The sequence below is a fragment of the Dermacentor silvarum genome, chromosome 5, assembly GCF_013339745.2.
Source record: "Dermacentor silvarum isolate Dsil-2018 chromosome 5, BIME_Dsil_1.4, whole genome shotgun sequence".
NCBI lineage: Eukaryota > Metazoa > Arthropoda > Arachnida > Ixodida > Ixodidae > Dermacentor > Dermacentor silvarum.
Genome location: NC_051158.1, coordinates 37,465,928 through 37,491,889, shown reverse-complemented (window position 1 = coordinate 37,491,889; position 25,962 = coordinate 37,465,928). Strand labels below are relative to the sequence as shown.

At 46.6% G+C, this 25,962-nt stretch overlaps 1 protein-coding gene across 1 annotated transcript in view; it reads right to left on the bottom strand.

The window, feature by feature from the left end:
- Positions 1 to 25,962, bottom strand: part of LOC119453283 (uncharacterized) — a 105,478-nt gene that overhangs the window by 30,222 nt on the left and 49,294 nt on the right. The window contains 5 exon segments of the mRNA XM_037715311.2: positions 511 to 646; positions 2,778 to 2,895; positions 4,954 to 5,105; positions 5,746 to 5,811; positions 10,321 to 10,401. Coding sequence (XP_037571239.1) covers positions 511 to 646; positions 2,778 to 2,895; positions 4,954 to 5,105; positions 5,746 to 5,811; positions 10,321 to 10,401 — 553 coding nt within the window.

Genomic DNA, 25,962 nt, shown 5'->3' with positions numbered 1-25,962 from the left:
ACTCATCCAGTCACAGCAATGGCGTCTACAATGCCAACGGCATCGTCCACATCCTCTCGCAAGCTTGTGAAGCATATGTCAACGACTATATTTGGATAATGCCAGCCAAGCGTTAAATGTGTTCTTTGATATTGCTGCTGTTGATTACTCTGGCGTACAGTGCAAATGATAATCTGGACTGTCCAGATACTTTTTAGAATTTGATGTGTAAAGAGAATCGTAGGGGAAAAAAATCGTGGGGTGATGGAGGAGTATAGAAAGCCCTAAAAGAAGCACTAAAATGTTGAGAAAGACCAAATGGCATACAGAGAAATGATAAATGCACATGATGTGTACAGCATTTGTACATAACAGGTCCGGTGTGCAGTAGGACGGTTATGAAATGTTGAAAACATTACAATGTTGGTCCCAAATGTTCCAAGATTCAGCAATAGCAATAACTACAGCAAAATAAACAGCTGCTAAATCCCTTCTGCGCCGCAGTGCAAAACAAGAAAGCAGTTGCAGTACCCTCACGGTTGTTCGTCGAGACCAGGTTCGCCGTGCCATTGCTTCGAATCTCCAGTGGCTGCTGCGTGGGCTGTGCGTCTATCGTGCCGTTGCGATAGTTCTCCCTGTTTCCGAGTCCACGGTCTTCATACTGGTTCTGCAATACCACACAGAAGGTTTGATCAACCCGACACGTTGATGACAGCCAATATACAGGAGAAATGAAATCCCCATGTTGTTTTCTCTCAACACACAAAATTCCTCGACGCAATAGACTCTTCCCTGAATCGCGAAGTTCACTCCTTGAAACAAGGAGGTCGTCCAAAAGACAGCAGTTATAGTCATCGCCAAAAACAGAGTGTGAAGCACAAACGCTAGCGCTATGTCAACTCCACCTGATATGACACGACGTGTGCAACATTTAGTATCCCTTTCTGGTGACTGTTTTTCGCCTGCTAACCACTGTTACAAACCTATCACTTGGCACAAGACGTGACGACAGGCTGTCACGTACCATATGTCATGCTGCGATGATGACGAACCAGACAGTGCCAAAATTGCGAGTCACAAATCTAACTCTTTATTTGGGGAACTTGCGCCCAGACAAGCAAGCAGCACACAGTCTTTGGGCATCGTCGTTGGTCGTCGAAATCTGAAATCTGATCTACGGCTCAAGTGTGCCGGCTATTTATACGTGACTCATCATACACTCCAGCGTAATCGCTGGTGCTCACACACAATCTAGAATGTACACCGTCACTCGCGGCGCGTACGCAATCTGATTACACAAGATTCTTTCGCTATAGAATCGGTGACATCGTTCGGGAAAGCTCCAATACATGTAGGTGTGTCTTGTGCCGCGCAATAACTTTGTCACAGTGGTTAGATGGTGGGTAACAGTCACCTAAAGAAGGTAAACAATGTACGTGTGCCAATCTCATCAGTGGAGATGCATGCACGCACCTCCCACCCCGTGAAAAGCACAACTTCGCTTTCATGACACCAGCAATCTTCGCAAAACTATTTTAGCGTGAGGAACACCACGTTAGACCTAAATTGTCAATGTGGGGACCAGGCTTTCCCAGTCTGTAGCAGAGAATCTGTATTCCACCAAGCTGCTTCGGATTAACTAGCTCTGCAGTGAATTATTTTTTCCCACTCCACATGCCAATGCATGACTGCTAGAACTGCATGTTCACACATGGCATACTACGATCCAGAGCACAGTGATATATATTTTGTTCCTGCAGATCCGGACTGCAAATGTTCAAACAGCAGCTCAGAGATTTAGATAAGTACTCCGAAACGACCGGCGAAACACGCCACCCATGTACTGAATTGGTGTACAGTATGGTCCACTGTTAAAGGGAACACCAGATTAGTATTTTAAAACTGATTACGCCTCTGTTTTGACACATCAGCAATTTTTCACTGATACATGTCTACCTGAAAGATACATATCAAGCACTGTTGTCTTATGAACTTTATAATACATTCAACCTGTGTTAATTTGAACACTATAAGGTGTTCCATTTAAACACTGTAACAATGGGGAGCCTCATAACAAGTTTAACTGTTCCTTGACACTGCTGTTTTTAATGCGCATGGAACGAGGTGCTTTGGGCTGCTGATTTCTTTTTTATTACAACATTAGTGCGTGCAATTCAGAAAAGATACTACGAAATCCACAGTACAGTGGATTTCGTACAGCACTAAACAGCACAGCAGCTGTTTAGTGCTGTACTAAACAGCTGCTGTGCAAGGGGCATGACACTGCAAGGGGTATGACACTGCCTGAAAATTCCCGCACCAGCTTGCTGTGACGTCATGGATTTTCACAGCATCGGCTCGCCTAGTTAATTTTTAGTGGTAAAGAGAGACTGACTACACGGTATTCTAAAACATCTAAGGTCTGAGCTTCACAAATTTGAATAACTTCAACGGAGTGACGACAACTCTAAATACAGAAAAATATCCTGAAATCCATGACGTCACAATGAAGTATTTGCGCTGGGATTTCAGCACGAAATTTAAAGAATTGAACTCGTAGATAAATTTTCACTTTAATAATCAACTTATTACCGTAAAATTACAGAACATAGAGTTTTAAAAGAATACTTTATCAGCATAAACTGTATCGCGGGGGAAGAGCTGAGCTCGTCCTCCATCGTTTTTACCAGAAACGTGCGGACACAACCAGCTCCACCGTGGCACGAAAGAGGTTAAACCATTCCATATGGAAACAGGTCAACCGTATCAAACAAGTGCATGATGTAAGCATCGCTAACCTGGCATGACAGGATGTTGACAGAAGGCGCCGACTTTGCAAGCGCAAGGTTGCAGGCGTTGTGCTTGTTCTTGCTGCGCACCATGTTGCTCGGAAATTGGGACAGCACGTCGAACCACCTGCACGACGTCACATCGAGCAATGTCACAAACTCAGGACATCAGCAATAAATTAGACTGGGGCGCCACTCTTAGCTCTGTCAAATATTATCACGTTGATTAAATTGTGCGGTTTCACATGCCAAAACCTCACCACGATCTGATTGCGAGGCGTGCCGTAGGGATGGGGAACTCAGAATTCATTTTGACCACCTGGGGCTCTTTAGTGTGCACCCAATGCACAGTACACGAGCGTTTTTGCATTCCGCCTCTGTCCAAACGCGGCCAATGCAGCCACGATCACACCCACACGTTTGAGCTCAGCAGCACCACCCCATAGCCGCCGCGCTACTGCGGGCGGGGGGTGGTTTCTATCACGTTAGTGTTCTGAGCAAATAAGGGGGGCCGTGGCTACCCTCTGAGCCAATCAGAGCTGACAAGATCGTGAATTTGGCAGTGAGACGAAATCTGACAGTGTCCAATATTATAGACCTTTCAAGTCGGGTTTTCATTGTTAGTTCCGTATTCTTCGACAAAGTTTGCATCCTGCATGTAAAAAATATCTTCTATGTATACGGTATATGCAGTAATGTTAAGCCCCAAATGTGCGCATTTTACACCCCATGTATGCGCACAAACACATAAATTATTTAGTGGATATAGTACACAATATACTTTCATTCTATGGATCCATAGCTAGCCAAGCGAATGAATCTAGTTGCCCTATAACCACTTGTATTTAATTTTTTGATGCAATAAACATTATTAATGAATTAATATCATTGTACATAACATGCCAAAGCAACCTACATGACATGAGTGCTAAAAAAGTAAACTGTTTTGTGGCACATTCTTTTTTGTTACAGACCAAACATCTCCCAGCAGCAACCACAGCGTTCCTCATCAGAGAAACTGCCTGGTCCTTGACCCCATTAGCACAATAACGTGGCTGTTTGGGCGTGTTGATAAGACATGACAAAAACTTCAAGCGCACAAACAGAAGAGGATGATGAAGGAAGACTGAAAATAGCACTCATGTGTCCCAGTACTCTTTCCCCGTCCTCGTCTGGTTGTGCACTTAAGTTTCTGCCCATTAGCACGCACAGTACACACAAACCAAGATTGCATTATTCTGGTGATGGCCACAGGTTCAATATAACAGGAAGCATTTAACTATGAAACTAGTTTTTCAATGTAACAAGCTGGCTTCTTTTGCGACTTCATAATAAAGTTCGCCCCTTTGATCCTTCGTTTTAAACTTTGCTCACAACTTAACTCAAACTCCATTTTGTACACAGCAGGCAACACTACAAAGGCTAGAGAGACTTCTCTCACTGTTTGCATTCGTGACCAAAAAATAGAGCACCATGCAAGAAAGAAGAAAAGGTCTAGGTATGCACCAAGTATAAGGCCTAATGCTACATTTTATTAATGTAGCATTAGGTCTCATACTTTCATGTCTCAAAATTTGATGTATTTATTATACGGCAGGTGTCGCAGATCTAAACCTATCTACCATGGAACTAGCAGAGTGACACGTTTCTGCAACTAGCAGTCGCAGAGCACCGTCTGCACCTGCGACTAAAACACAGTGCACATCGATCTAAAAATAATATGCGATTTGACAAAACCTTACGTCCCCAAGTTGTAGTTCGTGACCCATGAAGTACAGTCAAACTTCGACATAAAGAGCAGAGATAAAACGAATCATTAGATATAACGAAGTAAATATAAATTTTCTTGCTAATATCAGAGTGTAGGAAACATATACGCTTATAATGAATATCAGATATAACGAAGCTATTTTCATATCAAATCTGACTTTGTAATAACGACGCTTCGTTAGTCAGTAGAAAGCATCGCAGATGAAGTACGACTGCACCGCGAAACGCGCGGAGTGAGATTTGTGTGACCACACTACGTGCGTAGCTTCGGCAGTGTTCCCTGCTAAGTACGAAACTGAGTACTACAACGTTGTAGCAGGAATGCCAGAGAGCACGCTGTAGTGCAGCATTTTATAGTCTGAGGGTAAATTCAACGAGGCAGCAGGTCACAGTTATCGCTCCAGGTGATACGTACCACTTGCTGTCATCGCGACCCGTGCCCTTGACGAAGTGGACCTTGTCCGGCGTAGTGATGGCAATGGAGAACTGGTTCCCGGTGAGCTCCTCGGCATGAGCCACAGCCACTACTTTGGTCATGTCAATCACCGCCTGCGGGATTGTGTTCGGCTGAAAGAGGACAAGACAATTCAATTAGGCACATCGGGTTGTCAAGCGGAGAAGCACGCAACCACGTATAACAGGATTCATCGCTTGCATAAGTAACAGTAAAATGAAGCAGATACTGTGCCTTGGCACCCAGCATATAAAAGGGTGACAATCAACAAGCACAATGGTTGGGAAACACTTGTTAAAATAATTTAATGTGAGGCCTCAAAATGCTGGAGCTGATGTCATAGACATTATGATGGAGTCGTGATGCAGAACAAAACTTGCTGAAGTCATGTTGCAATGAGACTAGATACGATAATGTTGTCGATAAAAAAATTAACAAGAGCACTACACACGCTTCTTGTTGCGCTCACATGTAGCAGTTGCAGCGATCCCAAGTATCACGCCAACCAACCTGATACTACAACCGAAAGAGGCTTGCAGAAAATTCAGCATAGTAAATTATTTGGGGTGTTCTGATGCTTGACAGTATTCTCTCTAGAGTTTAGCGGGCAGGGACCTTCATGTAAAATTGAAGTATGGCAAGCTGGAAATGTCACATCGGTACGCAAAAGCCACTCAATGCCTTTTCTAAACACTGGTAGAACTATCAACGTAGACTGCATGGTCTTTGAATATCAATGAAACAAACACTCACGTGCTCATCCACCGAGTAAGTCAGTTCTCCGTCATCGTAAAGGACGAACCAGCGCCTCTGCCACCTCTGCAAAGGGGCAAACACATCATCACAAACAACGGTCATCATCTCTCACACTATGCCGGTTTAAGGGCTTTGAACATCTAACTCCTTGGACCGCATCACTCTGTCCAATGTTTAAGAGTTTTAAGAAAGTCCAATGCCTTCAATCGCACCACATTGGCCAGCATTTTGTATTATCGTTCCTTAATACGAGTGGTCCTCCTGACCAGACAAAATGATGTCCAATTATCTACTTGAGGAGCTTTGTGTTTATGTTCAGCAACACCTAGTGTTTTAAAGCGCTATAAGAGGCACTTTATGTCTTCCATAGACATCGATGGCACCGTGCATGAAAGACTTACTGTCATACCCTCATACAAATCATCTTTCCAAGAAGGTACAATACAGCACAGCCCACTACAATATGAAACGCCAAACTAGCATCTCACAACTGATTACAGCTTAGTTTTGGCATGATGGCACTAACAAATAACATTTCACTGACAGAGGTCTACCTAACATGTTGCCACGAAACATTAAGTTGATGATACATTTAAGTTATGCTGGCTTGAATAGTAATGAGGTGTTCCCTTTAACAGTGGACCATACAGTACATGTAATATGCATAATGTCTTAGCAAAGGCATTACGTCACCAACAAACCTAGTTATAGCGAAGTTGTGTCCAACACTAAAATACTTTCATTACATCTGATAGTCATAAGCATGCACACCAATGTCATAAAAAATATTAGTGACGTTTACATTTCCTTCATTGTATCTAATAACTTGTTATGTGTGTCCTCTATATACCTAATGTTCAACTGCATTTCCCAAAAAGAATACAGTGAAGATAAACAAGTGATTCATTCAACATGCCTTGAGCATCGGCAAGCCTGAATCCTCCAATCATGACAATCAATCTAGAATTACTAAACGAAATTACAGCTGCACCCACGTGCTGCCTTTCTTGTCTCATCATTTAGCGCTGCTCCCAAGTTGCCAACAAAGAATCAACAAGCTCAATTTTCAACCATCATTTATAGCTAGCGAGTTTCAGTTAGCTGATGCAATAGTCTGGTGATGGCATGACAACTCAACATGCAAGTAAGCATTGAATCTCACTCAATATGGCACTCCAAGCACTTCTGTATTTCTAAACATTGCCTGCACAAACTGCGGTCTCCAAATTGCGCATTGCAATAACCTTAACAAGTTGCCATCATAGCCCGACTTATCAGAACCCAAGCAAGATAAAAGATTTCTAGAGAGATGTCCAGTTACCAATGCCCTGTGTCGGACGAACGTGTCACATGTCTGAAAATTTACCAATCTCATAGCTTCATGTATCCTCTGCTGCCCTTGACTACACTGAATATCTCATGGAAACCATTGTATGAGCTAAAATACCTTATGCCATCTACTCAACGTGTCAAACGATCATTATGTGAAGCAGCACACTGAATAGGACAAAGCGGAGAGAACACAAGGAAAAATAATACTGGCTGTCACAGCGAGTGTCGCATTGTTTGATTGATTGATTCTGGGGTTTTACGTGCCAAAACCAGTTCTGATTATGAGGCACGCCGTAGTGGAGGGCTCCGGATTAATTTGGACCACCTGGGGTTCTTTAACGTGCACTACAACGCATTGTCTTGTGTTCTCTCCGCTTTGTCCTGTTCAGTGCTCCGATTCATCCACACGGTACGATTATTAGTCACCAACTCGCTCAACTTTCCACATTACTGAACGTCACATGACCTGCACAACTGCGCTTTTTAGTCTCAGCAAGGATATCATTTACCCACATGTACCCTTTAGTCCATGCTATTGTCTCGCCTGTATACTGAAATGACACATCAACAATTTTCCTTTAAATCATTAGTTTTACATGATCATCAGCTTCCTTTAGAGTTTATGCACTGGCTTCCAAGTTTCAGTTCTAGAGAATTAGAATTGTAGCTTGAATCCTCCAACAAGTGGCTGCGCACGTTTGGCAAAAAAAAAAAATACCAAATTGAACTAAAATCCACAACTTTGTCGTTGTACGGCACTAAGTGTGTACTAAGTGTAGCAATGGAGATGCACGCTCCAAAGCTTCCCAATCAGTGCGGAGCAAGAGTACCAGGCTGGAGCTTGTTTTGGCTAAGCCTTGACTGCCACGTAAACCAGCTTGTTATCTGCGCACCTCTGATGTGTTCTGCGGACCTTCTTCACGTAAACTGCAAAATGCATTTCTTTTAGTGTGTTTACAAATAAAGGTAACAACAGTTCTCGATTCCTGCCTTCTGGTTTGCCATGCGTGCTGGCAGGCTGTGTACAAGATGAGGCTACTCAAGCAGCTCCGATGCAGCTACTATCCAATCTTGACTACCACGCCATGTACGCAGCCCACACAGTCATTCTCAAAAGTGTTTAAGCTACCGAGGGCATGACAGGGCTCATCATCGCACCACGCACTAGGGCCTTTGTAAAACATAAGCTACTGCAAAGCATCACAGCTTCGCAAGAATGAATCCCGACTCTCATGAGCTCCGGAGCTGCAGGCACAGAAGATCCCAGTAACAGGGCTCGTAACTCATGAAGTGGCAATGGGCGAGAGGAATAAGGGGATCTGAGGGGCTCAATTTTTCGTTAGTCACAACTGTATGAAGTAAAGACAATGCAGCCAGATGAAATAAAATAGAACCTCGTTGATACGATCCCGTTTCATACGATTTTCCGACGCCAGGCTCGCGACTGATAACGCAAGAAATGACCCAATACAGTTACACTTCTTTTTTTTACCAGTTAATACATTCCCGGAAAATACGATCTTTCGGCACCGACGTTCAGTACGTCGCCCCAAACTGCGATCAGTATGATACGTTTTCAGGCTGTTAGATCATGTGCAGGAGAAGAAAAGGCACGAGGCACGCGCGATCGAGAGCGGTGAGCGCCCTCCACGGCAGCTTCCCCGCAGTACTCGCCCGCTCGTGTCACGTGAAAATGCCGGCACGCACTCGGTTTCCTCTGTCGGTACCAGCAAATCTTCTCGGGGGTCGTCGCACGTCGCATTCATAACTATGCGATAAGCACATTTACCTATCTGTTTCACGGCGCGTATGACGTGGTGCCGTTGGAAGCGTACTGTACGCTTTAATGGGCGATAACGCCCAAACGCGCCGCCGTTCCCTGCTTTAGGTGGCGCGAAGTGTGCGTCATGTTTCGTATCTCAAGCACTGCAGCGCAAAAAGACGGGGTTCCGGTCCCCGTCCGTTGCGATGTGCTTGTGTTACGACGAATTGCCAATAGGCCCGAGCTTCTAAACTTGTCATGTTTCTCTCTGGCGGCATCGGCATCGTATTCCGGCGCGCTCACCAGCAGCTCGATTTCGTTTCGGATTCCCGTCGCCGTCTCAAAAACACTACACAATAGGAAAACGACAACGCGCGTCGGCGTCATGTGCCGCAACGATTCTCGCCGAGTGGGCACGTTAGAACTTCCCGCCAAAATACCCTGACCGAATAAGCTGCTGTGCCAGGCCTAGTTTGAGAAGTGCAAACGTAATGCTTGCCAAAACCGCAAAAAAAGAAAAAAAAAAAAGGACAACACACGTTTCGGGCTTCGCAAGCTCGATCCGCGCGGGTCGGCGTCTCGTGCTGTAACGATTCGCACGCTTAACACATTACCGAAGACGTCAACTACAGCTGGAGTCCAGGCAATTTTTTAGTGACTTCGGATCGTACGTTTTCCTGGTTAATACGTTTCTTCTCGCGCTGTTTCCCAATAAGTTTGAACGAGGTTCTACTGTACAGGGGATGTCCACTGTAACGTTTAAGCGAAAAGTAGAAATAGTAAGCCAAGGGCAAATGAATGTGAACGCAAAGGTAACTTGTCGCAGGTGGGGAGCGATGAGTCCGCACCATTCGCATTACGGATGCAATGCTTTGCCAATTAATAAGCCACCGCGACGGTCACTTTTCCGCCCAATTTCTTTGGTGTCTTTGTACAACATTATCGGTGTGAGTGGTGCCGCTCTTGGCCAAGGCGGCGGACTTGAAACGTCCGTTTAATCACGAGGCCTCGAGCTGCGCTGGCCAATGCTCTCAGGGCTAATCTTATGCACAAACAAGAAATGGGGCAGGAAAATGACCGGCGCGGTGCCTTATAAAATGATAATTGGTGAAGCACTGTACGCGTAATGCGAATGATGCGGGCTCGGTCCTCACCTGCGGCAAGTTATCCTTTCGTCCGCATTCATTTCCGCCTACCTTATTATTTCTACGTTTTCAAATAAGCATAACAATTACGCTTCCGCTGGCGTCATTGTCAGTTGGTTGGTTTGCGCAGTGGCAACGAGACTTCTTTCCACTTTTCGAGAGTATACGTACGACGGGAAATGATATACTGCAAATGAAGCATCGTGACTTTGTGCCGGTTGATACTGCAAGAAGCTAGCCACACGAAGCCACGGGGACACACATTTCTCTCCGCGTCCCCGTTGCTCTTGTGAAGCGAGTTCTGCGCGCCATAGTCAAAGGCCCATGACTCACCCTGGTCCGATTGACCGCCTGCGAGAAGTCCCAGTCGGGAGCCACGAACAGGTAGCCACAGGTCGACACTTTCCGGGTGGCCTGCATACAGCGAGAACAAGGAGGGCGTAACGTTAGAACACGAGTACGTGTCACGTACAGTTTTCTGTTAGGTGTGCAAGCGTTATGCATGCATATAGAGCTGCTAAAGGCGCTTATTGAGAGTGAAGCCAGGCGTCAAACAGTACAAGTAGCACGTACGCCTGCGCTCAAAAGCCACGCGGACAATGGGTTCTGCGAACCGAAACTGAATTCCCTCGATTTCATGGTACATAACCTTAATACTGAAGACTGTTTTTTCAGTACTTAGCTTCGCAAAGATCGCAGTACGCGCATTTGTCAGTTTCAGTTTGTCAGTCATAGTTTGGCAGAACGTCTGGTCCGCAAACTTTTGGTGTATACAAGGATGATGACAACTAAGTCACTTGCGATGTCTTTGTCAAGCAAGAAAAAAAAGGAAAGCACCTAACTGCAGACGCAAAATTTCGTATTTCCAGTTTTAGGAATCCCAGTCATGATATGCCAGCAACGCTGCTGGAAAATAACGAGCCGTGTGGCCAAGCAAAAGGCATTTGACCAATTCGAGCGTGCCGCCGTAACAAAACACGAGGGTTTTTCTGTGTTTTCTCGGTTGAGAAGACGTGCAAGAGCTAAAAATAAATTGTTTTCCTGCGCCAACAAGGCAGCCATTACTTGACCAACAGAAACGGATGGCAGCTGGGATATGTTGTGACAGCCCGCTACCATGCTGAGTTTTGATGACAAGAACGTTAGCAGCTTTGATTTGATTTGTGGCAGAAAATTATATTGTTTGTCCTCGTATGTGACATCTTGCCCGAAGCCTCTAGTGCGTCATACGTTTAATCACTCAACAAACAAAAATATAAGGCGGAAAAATGCAAAAGTGTGCTTCGAAATCTCGTAGGCGACAGCAGCCAACACTAGCCAAGCGCATGCTCGATGGTACCACAATAACGCACTGCAGCAAACACAAAGGTTTCATGCAATACAGTTAAGCCTCGATATAACGAAGTCGGTAAAATCAGCACTTTACTGTGCAACATCGAAATTTCATTATGTCGAAGTTCGTTATACCGAGGTTTAAATGTTATTTGCCTTGTTCCTTGGCGAAGTGGTGATTGGTGAACAAGAACATGTACATCAGCGACACCGTGTGTAAAAGAGACCCGAGCTTATTATCATGAGCGCTTTCTGTTTTTTCGTAAAGAGCTTTCGGTTGTTGCACTTACTGTTGCTTCGTTCTCGCTAAGATTATGCAACAAGGCTACATTTATTGGTCCAAATTGTTCAATAAAGTACTTGGTCACCCTTGTTTCCTTGTTGGTCCAGAGATAAACTAAAAACCGCCGCAGTACGCACGCCTCGCCATTCGAGAAACAAACTACCATGGAGACGTGGAATGGTTTCACTGCCTGTTGGCACATAAAAGTCACGACAAACCACCAGAACAACGATGTCAAAGTGTTTTATTTACCAATGCAAACTAAAAAATGCAGTCTTGTTGCATAATATCAGTGAAAACAACCCAGTGGTAAGCACTACAACTCCTTCAAGTTTGTAAAAAAACTAGACTACCTCAGGTTGCTAATCAACCTACAACAAAGTCGTGTGGGTTATGTCTGAATGAAGAAAAATTTTTTATCAACCGTAAAAGGCACAAGAACACTCGTTCAAGAAAATAGAAGACTGCGTTAAGGAAAGCCGATGAAGTTCCAGAAAACAACAGACACATTGTGGTAGGATTGGGGCAAAGAGTTTGCAGATGGCAAACAGATCACCGTAGGTACTTTTTATATTGTACAAATTCATCAGTCTTTTTTGAACAAAGAGTATTCCGAAACTCCCGCATTCGCATTTCATGAAGTTTGCCTTCCAGTCTAAATGCTTATGCTGGTGGCACAGCTGTTTTCGCAAAAATAAATTCATGTATTCTCTAATGTTATAAGTAAAAGAATGTGTCAGTGAACAACTGCAGCCTTGTATGTCTTGCCACCAGAGCATAATTTCTTCTGCGATAAAACTTCAATGACGCGTTGCGGAATTCCGTACGTAAGCAGGCTCTCCCACGCAGCTACTTGCCCAGACCAAGATGGCCGCGTTTCAGCTAGTAGCACTGTTGAACCAGAGACACGCGTTTCCAAAGCTTGGATGATGCGAGTGAGGGAAGGCAGCGGGAATGGCATCAGCAGCCCGCATGTTGACACGTACCTTAATTACGATTCTAAACCGAGGTCCGCCATCGTGGTTCGGTCAAACTATAGGTGTGTGCACACTTGCAAGATTTGCATATTACCTATTGAGCTTCCGTTGGCTTACATTTAAAAAAAGGTCCTTGTCATCTTGCAAGCTGGTCACCATGATCACCCCGATCTCTTACGGGAGAACAGGCCAGGGACTGGCGCCGTATACAGACAAACACATATCCACACCTCCAAATACTCAGTAAGATGCACCCTGCGCTCTATGGGGATACATGTTCTTGGTGCTGGGAGCGGCCAACTCTTGCCCGCGTAACGTAGATGTGCAAACTACGGCCTCTAAATTCCAATTCGCCCCTAACGGCGCAATTGACAAGTGCTAAGTAACAGGCAGTGGCGCAAGTGTCAAGTAACAGGCAGTGGGAGGTATGGCTTGCTCGGGAGGTTTGGCTTGCTAGCGAGGATCTAGAGAGCCAGAGAGCTCTTCTCGATCGAGCCCAGCGAATCGCAGATACCAGTGGAGCCCTGGACTGAGGGACTCACACATCGCCCAAAACCACTAAAAGATAAATACAGTTTATACTACTACTACTAACGATAGTAAAGTTGCATGCGAATTTAACAGTATGTGCTGGAGGGTGGTAGCACACGCAACCGCCCCGTTTCAAAAGGGAACAAAGACCAAGGACCCTCACAATCATCGGCATCATATTCAACAATGCCGCTAGGACAGCGCCACGGTGGAGAGTAGAAAAGAATGTAAAAAAAATAAACAGACCCGGAAAAGCATCGACAAAAAAAAAAAAACAAAAATAAACACGCCACACCGCAACAGCAGTTACAGCGGATATAACAATTACAACCAGGAACCTTCGGACACAGACACGCAGGTACGCCACCAATCGGAAAGGGAGAGGCAGAACCAGCATTATACGAGCCACCGCTTTGAGCGGATATTTTTTTCTCACGCTCCTCCAAACCGTTATCAACCACCACCACCTGGCTCTTACGCTAACAAGCAGGTGTCGCCAGTTCCGCAATGCATATACCGTTCGACGCGTCCTGTTACTCTTCGTTTTTTCCTTGTCCTCACCATTCTTCGTCAGCTTCCGCAAGCCACCTCCCGCTAACGAGTCGTCACGGCGCGAGAGTCAGAGAGTAGTGGGGTGTTCTTTTGTATTCGCGGAAGCCTCTTCACAGCGTGACATCTCTATATAACCACGCGGTGTCGGAAAAGGCAGCGCACGCAGCCAGACCGGAGCTGACGGGGGCGCGGACGCATGCACTGGGTCATCGGTCACGCCCGCGGGCTATACGCTCAACAACGCAGACGGCGGCGCCCTCTAACGCGGAATTTGGACACTTCTGTCGGGGGGGGGGGGGGGGGGGGGGCTTCCCGTCTCTTGTGAACGTAACGCTCCCCCCCCCCCCCCCAACCCCTCTTCCTCCGTACGCACGCACACGGCTTCCCGTGGGACACACGCACATCCTCATATAGAGCGCGTTTCCGCGCAGAGGCGCAGCGACGCGGCACTAATCCCCACCGACACCGGCGTCGGGGCGGGAGGACAGGGCTGCACTTAGCGGCTCGAGCAGACGGCGCGCACACGGTGGAACAGACGACGGCCACGCACGCACGCACATTATACCCACACACGCCGCACTTTAGGGGCGAGCAGAGTTGGGTAAAAAAAGCGGGTATATAACATATATACGTCGCTTCCGGCAGCGGCGCGGGAAACGGTGGCAGCCGCTCTATATATTTCTTTCTTTCATACTTCTTCCTTTTGTCTTCTGGCTCTTCCTTCCTTCCCATATACCGTTACGCACGCATGCGCCGTGTCGGCGCAGGAAGCGGCCCGAACGAGCAACCCGGGCGACCCGAGCGTGCCGGCGTATATATGCCCGGTGTGTGTACAGCGGCGAGGAAGCCCGCCAGGAAAAAAAAAAAAAAAAAAAAAAGACGGGATGTCTACGCGCAACAGCGCGCAATCCCCGAAAAACGGAAACCCCGGAGGAAGAAGATGAAGACCTGGAACTCACGTAAGCACGCCAACCGCGTTCCGCGGATCAAGTGCGCGTGTACTACGATATAGGCGTACCGACCTACAAGTGCAACGCCTCACCTGCTGTCGTGCGCCCAGGCGTTAAGCCTAACGGAAAACCCGCGTTCACGCCTACATTACACAAGGTGCGAATTACTGTAAAGATAGCACAGGCAAAAGAACATTACGTCTGCCTCGCACCTTCGCCCTATACCGCCGAATTGCTGAGCGCACGCTTCTAAAAAGTATAAAGCACGAAACCAAATTGAACCCTGTAATGCCCAAACATTAACCCTGATAATGGGCAAACAACAGACTATATCATCAAGAAAAATTGGAACAAATTGTTGACATTTATTTCTGGCCATCGAGAGCACATGCGTTGAAAAAAACAACGATTAAATGTTTTTCTTTCATACGTTAACTAAATTACTAATTAATTAGTGATTTGTTATTTAAGCTATCCATAGCTGAAACTTCACTCCAGCATAAAAAAAAGCAACTACGGGCCTTGCATTAAGTTTCCTATGCTTCAATCACCATTTTGCGGCATCAAACTCAGAATATCATATATGATACATTAGGCCTTAGAGGGTTAGCCTGCAACAAAAATGGCGCCTTTGTATGCAGCCCAGGTCTTTGCACATGCTTAAATTTACAGCGTGAACACGTTACAATTGCCCTTTAACTATATACGTGTTACTCGATAAGAACAGTGTTACGAGGAAAGCGGCGCCTTCTTCGCAGTCGGCCTCCCACAGCACGTGCAACGATTTCGTTACATCTGCCAGTTCGCTACAGCGAGTAATTCGTTCGCCAGGACCGTTATTTCCACACAACGCACGCCTGCAGTGGCACGCGTTCGCGTGATCCTATATAAGAAAACGGGCGTTCACGTGTGCGACAGAGTGAACGCTGCTGTAAAGTTGCGCAGCTGCTGTAAAGACAAAGCACACTACTTAATACGTTTGCCTCGTACACCTTCGCATTCTCGTTGAATAGAAACGCGCCATTCCGAAAACTTGAACCCGAACAAAACGGGCCGCTTTTGCAACTTTAAAGGAGCCCTTGTCGCTCGAACCATAGAGGGAATGTTCTACTATGTTTCAAAAACAATTTGTCACGTCATAAGAACCAATTAACGCTGACAAGAACAAAATAACAAGGATGCGACTGCTGCTTTGTCACAGTCCGCATTTCTTGTGCGATGATTTCGTTATAACAGTCTTCGATTCGCGATAATGCGAGTTTGCCATCATGGACGTTACGTCGATAAACGCTCGCAACACTTTTTTTGGCATTGTATAGAAGGTTAATTTACTAATATAAACGAAACCACACTTTTCTTTAGTGTTCCTTTAATGGTTCATCCACAACCAAAGCTCACACTGCGTTCTAAAAGAGCTGGATAATCACCCTAGCAAGTTTCGAGAACTTTTTTCTAGCTCCTAAAGCTAGTCCGACTACGGAAAAAAAAAAAAAAACGCTATAGACATTGAAATCTGTGACGTAACACACTGACGTAACGACGCTGCGGTTTTTTGGAGCGAAAAGCTATCTGGCCTTCATTTTTTCCACCACAGTCGGTGACGACCCAAAAGTGCGGCGACAGATGTCGCTGTCCAATTCGGTTATCCTATTTCCATATAGATGCGCCCGCCAATTACGTTCGCTCGTTTACGTGACGTCATAGCGGAGACGAACTCCTTTCAATGTCGGCATCCTCGCGGGGACTATGCTTTGGAGCGCAGTGGCATAGAGGGCCGATAGAGTGCGTTTTTCTTTTTCTTTTTTTTTTTCTTTTTTTTGTTAGCGGAGCTTGTACTGAATTCTTCACGACGCCAGGAAATTTTGCTCCGTGTCATGACGTCACAATGATGTCGATGACGCCAGGCCGAGCCTTTCGAAGTCAACTTTTAGCGTCAAGTTTAAATACCTTACTTTTCCTAACCTTCGTACTTGTTGAGTCTCATCCATACACATGCGAGAAGTGAATGGTACATACCGTTCTCTTTTTCTAACTACACAGATTTTTTTTAATCGGCTATGGCAGATGGCACAGATCTAATCCTTGAACTGGAGTACTCAAAAAAGGAGGACATTACTTCTAAGGGAAATCAAAATCCGCAAAAGACTAATTACCAAAATTTCACTGCTAAAGTTTTCACTGATTCCCCCCCCCCCCTCGCGTTTTTTTTTTTTCCTTTTTTGCTTTTCTTTTTTTTTTTTTTTTTTTTCTGGCTGCGCACGTGTATGCGCACCCAGCGCCGCAAGCGTATTTCCTCGCTTTCCGACCGATAGGGGAACTCGCAGCGGTCCCCGCATGACGTCACTTAAACGTCACCACCAATGGTTCCTCGGCAGTTACCGCGGCGTCGGCTGGCGTGCGTAGGACATATGCCTCGTAGCAAAGTAAACATTTTCGCGCCCTTGAAAGTGCTGGTTTTTGTCCCGTGATAAACACACGCGAGAACTCGCGCGCACTTTACGAGCTGTCTATGGATCTCACGAAGTCAAACGCCAAGCGCTGATCGAATCGCGTTACAACTGCCCCAATGACGGGATATAAAAAGAAATAAAAGCGTATACTTTTGCTGATACTATTGTTCAACCAGGCGTCCGACACCTTGCTATACACGACCTTACACGAACGAAAAACAGTGCGAAGTTTCTTTCTGTCCTCCAGTGCGACCAGCTATTTAGCGCTGGTTAACTTCCTCCCGTTCCTTTCGTGACACTATCTGCAACGCCCATCTAAGCGCGCACACACACCATATATCTATCTATACGCGCTCTAGGAAACAGTAACGACCTTACACGAAGAAACCAGTTAGGCTTGGCAGCGCCGCAAACCAGCCTCGGCCATATTTCCTCGCTTTCCGACCGATAGGGGGACTCGCAGCGGTCCCCGCATGACGTCACTTAAGCGCCACCACCGTCGGTTGGCGTGTGTCGTACATATGCCTCGTAGCAAAGTAAACATTTTCGCGCCCTTGAAAGTGCTGGTTTTTGTCCCGTGATAAACACCGTTACCACGAAAGCCGTAAAAAAGAAAATAAGGGGAAAAATACATTACTACGTAACAGCGATATCAAGCTACACCTGCAATGAGAGAAGATGTCGTTGAAGCCTTAATTTTGGCCGTTTATAGTGCGCATCGAAATATCTCACACGAGATTTTGACACCGAGAGCTATTAAAAAAAATGTATTTCATGTAGCTCGCGCGTCATCTGTCAAAGGTATCATCATATTTAGTTTGCCACAATAAAGTCACACACACACACAGAAATGTCATTTCTCCCTATCAACCATACGATGTTATCTTTAGTGTAAGGGTGTTAAGCAGGTGGTAAACCAGCACCAAAATGTTTATACCAGCACCAAAAATGTTTACTGTGGCCATGTGCAAATGTCCGACGAGAGCTTTGTGGCTTAGCTCGCGTGGCGAATGTTATTACGCTGCTGAACTTGCACAATTCGGCTCTTTCGATGCGTTCCAGAGCTTGCGAAACAGTTCCAACAGCTTCTATAGCGTCGAACGGGTAACGACCGCGTGCGCCGAAAGCGTGGCCTCAGAGATTGTTTCACCTCGTGTCTTGTGACAGACGATTACTAGGCTTCGCAATCTCTGAGGCCATCCAAAGACTGCTTCACTTGCAATGTTTCGACGGATCGTTACGGATATCGAAAACACCACAGATGAATGCCGAATGCTTGTGTATCGCTTCCCGACAATGTTGTACCACCGCGAACGCTACAAGTATGGCCCGCTTTGCATTTGGTTCTCATCGTTTTAATTCTGCATTCTATGGTTGTGCAATGTAGTGAGAGCCGGAAACCGTTAGGAACCATTAGGACACTCCCTCTAGAGCAACGCCATCGAGCAAATTCCGAACAAGGTCAGGTAAAGGTCAAGGACAAGCGCGACAGCCCAGGTCGACATTTACATGCCTTCTAAAGGCATTAGACGATAAAACACTTGGAATGTGTATTACCAAAGTTCAACGCCTCCGCGTAAGACAGTCGAATGACGTCAATCCTAGGGTGGTGAAAAAATGCAGCTGGCCACAGACGTCACGACTGCACACGACGTCATAGGGTGGCGTTCCGGAAGGCAGTGTTCAGTATCATATATCGTTAAGTTTCAAAAGCTTTTAGGAGACTGTCACCCGTCGGCAGGGGCGTGAATTCTTGCCAGCGGCACGTGGCCGGTAATTCTTACACCACCGTGTCGTTAGTTCTAGAAACCGGGATGCTTGTAGCACGGTCAGCTGGGTACCGAAAGTTCGTCACAGCGGAATGTTGTATTTCGATGGCGAGCTTCATAAATCGCATGATCGGAGAAGTCTTAGCATGCCGCTTTCATTGATAATGAACAACTCTTTGCTAAAAAGTTCTCTCTTTTTTTGGTAAACACGCTGCACTCTCCACGGTCTAACCAAAACACAGAAATGTATGGCCACAAGTGAAACGCAAGTGCGTATGTGGTACAGAAGGGGTGCATAAATCGGAAATGCAACACCGCTGTCCAGTACTGGTTGCAACAGTGGTCCTGTGTTGGCCTGACATTGGGTGTGCCACTGGCTGAATGTTAGACCACCGCTGGGCATGTGCTGGCGGCAACATTGCTCTTATGATGGTCCAGCAATAACTACGACAACAGGCCAAACAATGGGCGCGGTTGAATTCCTGTCAAATGCGAGTACCGGGCCTACGTTGGTGCCACATTTGTCCAACGTATTCCCAAGTTCGACCCAAAGTCGGTGTGCAGCCTCCGAAAGTGGAGCTCGGCAGATAGGCACCAACGCTAGGACACCAGATACCCCTCATGTATGTATATGCCGGGCAGGCAAAACAAAACGCAAAACATGCACAAATATGTCTCCGCCCCCCAGCGCAATCTGTTTTCGTCTGCCACCACCCTTATTTCCTCGTGCGCACGTCTTACTCGGGCCTTCCCTCCCCATATAACTATGGGTCTGCGCGCTCTTTTTTTTTTTTTTTTTTTTTTTTTCGTCTCTTCGCGCAAAGTCGTGATCTACTCGCCCCCGCTTCGCTTCACCATCTGCTCCACAGATGCCAGTTATTCTTCGCCTGCTACGCTTTAGTCTTTCTCAATATTTCTTTCTCTTTGTTTCATTTTTCCGCACCAGCAGAAGTCGGGGACGCCCGGCACGCAGCAGACGAAACTTGCTCACGACACGCACCTGCAACAACTCGGCGTCGTCTGCAACAAAGACGCCACTATAGCAGACGACTAGCAAAAACCAGGGACGCCATTTTCTTGTCTTCTGCTTCATTCAGTCTCACCGCTCTGGGGGCAGCCTGTAGCAGACGACGACGACGACTTCTTTTGTCTCTGTAGCTTCTGCATCTCCTCGTTTCGAAGACGGAATCCTCGTTTCCCCTTGTTTCTATCCTGTCGTCACGCACTCGCGCGCGCGTAGTATAACACGCTGCGAACGAGCCCATGCGTATACGCTGTTGTATGTTCGTATCGTTTATTGCGTTTTAAGTGCGCTTTTTTTTTTCTACCTGCCCGCCGTCTGCCGTTGATAGCAGACGTGCTCTCGATGTTCGTGCTCTCCTGTCTGTCTCTCCGCTTCGCAAGCAGAGTTTCCTCACGAACCGCCCCGTGTGCGACCAGTTTATAAGTTTTCTTTCTTTATTTCCTTTTTTTCTTCTTTCCTCCCATCTCCTTCGGCGGCACGAGTCGTCTCAAGGTCACGAGGCCGCGAAGGAAAGAAAAGAAAAATATGAAACAAACAAAACGCACTTCTCGAAACGCAAGCTCCTGAGAGCATCCGCCGTATATATACTACCTACAGCGATGTTGCCGCCATCTCCCTGAAGCAGACGATCCCGACGAACCCTCACGACGGATTCCGAAGGAAGAACGGATAAAAACAAGAAAATAATAACAATAATGATAAAAGAGAGAGAGAGATGCGAGCGAGGGGACGAGCCGACGCGGAATGATGATAGTCATAACGGCAATAATAACAGATAGCAATGAAAGAAAGAAGAAGGCAGCCGCTAAAGAAGCGCGGAAACAGGGCCAAGTGAGGCAACTGGAGCGAATCCTCGACCGTGGAATGGAACGGAGCGGCGGAGCAGCGTCCTGACGCATACACGCACGCACAGAGAAAGACTGCACGCTTCTGCGGCCCCAATGTCTCACGGAGGACGTTACTGTATATATGCACGGTTGTCTCCCCCCCACCACCACCATCGTCCTTCGACCGTCACACACATTTGTGCCTTCCCTTTTCTGCCGCCTGAATCGGCGATCACCAAACCAGAACGCGCGCACACACACACACACACGTGCGCGTCACACGCGTATTATCCGCGCCGCACACACCGTGTCCACGTTCTTTTCTTTTTGTTCGTCCTATTCGGTACCCGCCGCCCGAAGTTATTACAACGGCACAACGCAGAACCGTATGCACACAACGGAGGCATAACGCGCGTCTCTGAGTACACGCATAACTTCGCGCTTCTGCTGTGTTCTTATCATTGTCGTCCGCTGCGCGCACCCTACCGGAACGGAGCGCGTATCTTTCGTCTGGCATAACTTCACGCGTCTGCACTGCGGTCCCTTTTCTGATCGTTGTCGTCTGCTGCGCACGCTACCAGAGCGGAACGCGCGAACGCTCGCGTATATATATGTCGTTGTCGTCTGGAACCGTTATGCTCGTGGATTCCTATGCGGCTCGGCTGCTACCGGCTAAGCTCTGGCGGGCCGGCAAAAAAGGAAGCTTCATCTTCCTTTAAAGAGGTGGATTAGGGCGGCGGAGATGGCAATCTGCGGATAAACGGGCATTTTCGTACGAAACGTGTTCCTTTTTTCTAGTCTGCGCGGACTGTGTGGGCTTAGACGCACATTCGATTGCAGACGTGAATTCTGAATGGGTCTCTCGACAACAAAATGTGGCTTAGTAGTACCAGGGTACCCTCCTTCTATACTACTGAAGGACCGTGGTAGTATGCAAGAAAAAAAATGTTAGAATGAAACTCCTAGTTAGTGCTGTCACGAGTACACAATGCGCGAAACCGTTACGCTGTTTTATTATCGTTATTTTAACTCCGCTGCGCAACCGTTACAAAGTTTCCAAAACGGTACTGTCCCCGTATAGCGGATGCTCAAGAAGACAATGAACGTTTCTTAGGACACTTAGCCTAGCTAATACTCTGAATTCAGTTACATTTACACACATTTTACTAAAAGACATCGTGCAAGTTTCGGGAGTGGCCAGTACTATTACAGATGTCATGTTCTCTTTTGCGGACACTATACGCCGGCGATAAACTGCACTGTTCGAAAGTACAAATAACTAAAAGTCTAATCGATTATAGACTTAGGCACATACATTGTAACAGCAGAAGCGAAGCCGCGGTTCAGGCAGTGTATATTTAGTAGGAATATCTTCCTGTACTAACCCCAGCTCCAAGACATGAGCTAAATACATTCGTGTTCCATGTCTCGCTCCACTTGTGGAAATCTGTAGTGGGCTATTAACGGATTCATTAATAAACTCACACGTATCAAGGCAAAAGCTGGTCTCCAGAGACGCTGCGGCATGGGTTTAGAATTGTTTTGATCAGCTCGAGGTCATAAGACATTAGTGGGTTACAAGAACAAAATAATAAGCGGTCTATTATGTTGTCTATACAACTTCAATATGTTCTTACAACGCCTTTCTGTTAGCTACATGGAAAGGCTCGACCAAGGCCCCTTCACTACGACACGCATGCTGGGTCCCTGGCCTTACCCAAAGAAACGGCGCAAAGCCCCGAAATTCTTGTTTTCAATATTAAATTAGTAGGTTTGCTATTTAAACTGTGACCGACTCTCACCATCTCATCGCGAACATATTTTTAATGCGGTTAGTATTCTTAGGATGCATCACGTTCTTCCTCTTGCCCTATCGAAGTCTACCACCGTTCTCCCGTCAACTTGGGTCACATGGTCTCACGGGTAGAACATCGGGCTGCTTGTACTGACGGAACCAGGTTCGAAGCCAACCGTCCGACAAACTTAGTTGGGTCACTGGGTATGCGTTGCCCATCAACAACTACACAACAACAACAACAACAACCACAACAAATAATTTAACATTTATCCGGTGCCGGGCGGAATCGAATCCAGGCAGTATTGCATGAATATATATCCCACACACGCCAAGCGCGAACTTCGCGACGGCGGCACTAGATGGGGTAGCGTTTCTAGAGGGATGCGCGAGAAAGCGCGCCTGCGTACATGCCTCTATACATATGAATCGTTTCGAGGTGGCAATACGGTGTGTTGCTGCACTGATTCAACAACGCTAATTGAATTAACGTCGACATTCATGGTGAGATGGGTTCTGGCGTAATTTTTTTTTTTTAGAATTAATCGTCAAGTTTTACCAAGGTTGACCTGCCTTGATCGCCTAGGACTACTTAATCTGCTGCTGATAAGATAACAAGACCCTGTACTTTTCTTTTTATGCTTCTGCCCACCTTCTTATAGGGCGTTTATTCCCTCCTCTCCCATTAGCAGAGTAGCATTTAGGCGAACAAACGCTGGCTAATCACTCTTCTTGTCAATAAAGGGCATTCTCTTTCTCGTGTGTTTGTTACAATGGACTCGACGTCTCACTACACGCGAGGAGCTGCCAAGCAAGAAGTAATGCGCAGGGGTGCTCGACAAGGGGCCGACGGCCCCACGGCGCCCGAACAGCAAAGCGTCACCACCAGATGTCGCCACAGCGTCTTTCTTTCCATTCCCCTCGACGCGCACACCCCCCGTACACCCGCTTCCTTGTAGCACGTTCCTCGGCAAACAAACACACAGCTCATCATCTCAACGAGCAAGTAAGCAAACAAGCAAGCAAGTAAACAAACAGGTACCCCGCTCAATCGAGTCGCTACACTACGCAACACCGGTCGCGCGGGAATATAATGTGGGCGACACCGGAGGAGGAGGACGCCGACGCAGAAGAAGAAGGGGAACAACAAACAAATGGCGGGAGGGTGAAGCAAGGCGTGCCTCGCCAAGCAAGGAAGAAGAGACGACAGCGTGCACGGAGGACATTTGGCACGCTCTGTCCCGGTGCGTGTCGTCGTCGACGACATCGTCGTCGTCTTCGTGAAGGGAAAACAACGCCCTTCTGCTAGCAGCAGCAGCGAGGCACCGCGCAACGACGACAAGGAGGAGGAGGCCACGCGTCTAACGATAACGTCACCTGGAGTCGCTGCGGTCGGCGGGAGGTGAGAAAGAGAGAAACTGCTAGAGGGATGGAGAGAGAGAGAGAGCTGAAGAAGCAGGTGGAAAGATAGAAAGATGAACGCACATAGGTGGTGAAGGAAAAGCGCGCACAAGAATCGTCTGCTGAGAGGTCTGGAAGAGCAGAAGACAACGGCGGACGTGCATACGTCTCACTAAAGCTGTTGTACATTTCGAACGGGAGGGAGAGCTCGTGGAAGCCAATCGGTGCAGCGACAGCGAGTGTATACGAGGCTAGCCAATAAGAAAGATAACACCTGTGTTTTCTTTGAAGACAGTCAAATTTGGGGTTTCCGATTTCAAAAGCTGCTTACGAGCCCCTGAACGCGGTCTAAGCGAGGGACTCCTCCAGACATCCACCGAAGTCGACGAGGAGATACGTGTGCCCTGCGAGAGTTTGTGCTTCGTGTTTTAAGAAATGTATACAACGATGTTTCGACGCGAAAGCTGTGATTAGCGTGTATTATCAACCGAGGTCAGAGAGCGAGGTTCTGCACTTATGCCTTCCTTGAATGCCTTCCTCACTTATGCCTTCCTTCGCACGTCTACCCTACAACGAAAGTAGATCGACTTAACTAGCGTACGTTTCTCGTGAGGAACCTTTAGCTCGGGGACAAATACATCTAAATACACAGGAGCAGAGAAACAGTTTTTCTCGACAATCATAGCCCTCGAATTTGTTGAACTTAAATGATGGTTTGTTTCATTTAGAAGGAATCGCTGAAATCTAGTGACTGTTGGAAGCGAATTTTTGATTTAGGCCGACAATTCTTGAACAAAGATTGTTGAAAACTGCAAATTTTCAGAAAACGAAACTATGAAGTACCCAACTCTGTCACTCAGCAATCAAATATGATATCCCGATTCCGTAAGCTGCATATAATAGTACATCTAAAGCGGACAAAATTGATGCATTATACGTCATTCTCAAATACACCACTAATATGTGAACAGGACTTTTACAAAACCCTCGTAAACATTGTAACAAATTCAGATAAAATATAAATTGATAGCTCAAATTTGTGCGCTTGAGATTTTCGAGCGGTTGCAGTCTACATAAGTGCGATATCTGGTTTTCGTGCAAAGATATGAATTTGTTACTTTGTGCTTCTAATTTTTTTAAGCTTACCAGAATTTCGGCATTTTTTATTAAAAAGTACAGTCCCAAATAAAAATTCAGCGGTCACTAGAATTCCACTAACACCGTCGCTAGAATTTACCTTTCTCTCTTAAATGCAACAAATTTCATTGAAATCGATGAAGAGATTGCCTCATAAAACTCATAAAAGCATTTCTCAATTTGCATGTATTTGAATAGGCGGCATCGGTGTTAGCCCCGAGCTAAAGCTTCATCTTACTTCTTCACTGCTCTGCGAAGAAGAAAACTCGTTGACATCGCCGCTACTCGATACTGTATGCAAACAGCTACTTTCTATGCAGCCAAGAAAAAGAATTAAAACTGACGCTCTAATCATGGCATCTGAAATCCGCGCACACTGGTGGTCTCTGAGGCCACGTTTGAATGCCAGGCAGGCTTTCCCATTTTGCGACGGTACGACGCCACAAACAGGCAACCACGTCTCAATACCCGGAAAGTTACGAAATCTGAACACGGAACGTATTCACAAAACAATGCTTTACGTAAGTGCGCGTTCGCAAGTTGCGATCGTCTGCACGATCACGCCCATCGCAATCGTTAGTAGCAGAAGCCCAAACACCGGCCACTGAGGAAACGCGCGTACGTAAAGAGAAGTTCCGTGCATACGGGATCGAACTGAGCCTCCTGCTGCCGCGCCACTTACGGCACCATTAGCAGCCACAATGCTGCACCCATTTATCGAGTCAACAGAGGATGAAGGAGTAGCAGACGACGCAGATTCGCCGTTGTTTCTTGCGAGGGCGGAGGTTCAGAGAAGAACAAACAGACGGGGCAACGCATACTCCTTTCGCCCTCCCCCCACCCCTTTCCACGCGAAAAGGGGGGGGGGGGGGGGACGAAAGGAGTATGCGCCAAGACACCATAACGGCAGCGGCGACGGCCACGACGGTCGTCGAGGTGATGAGGAA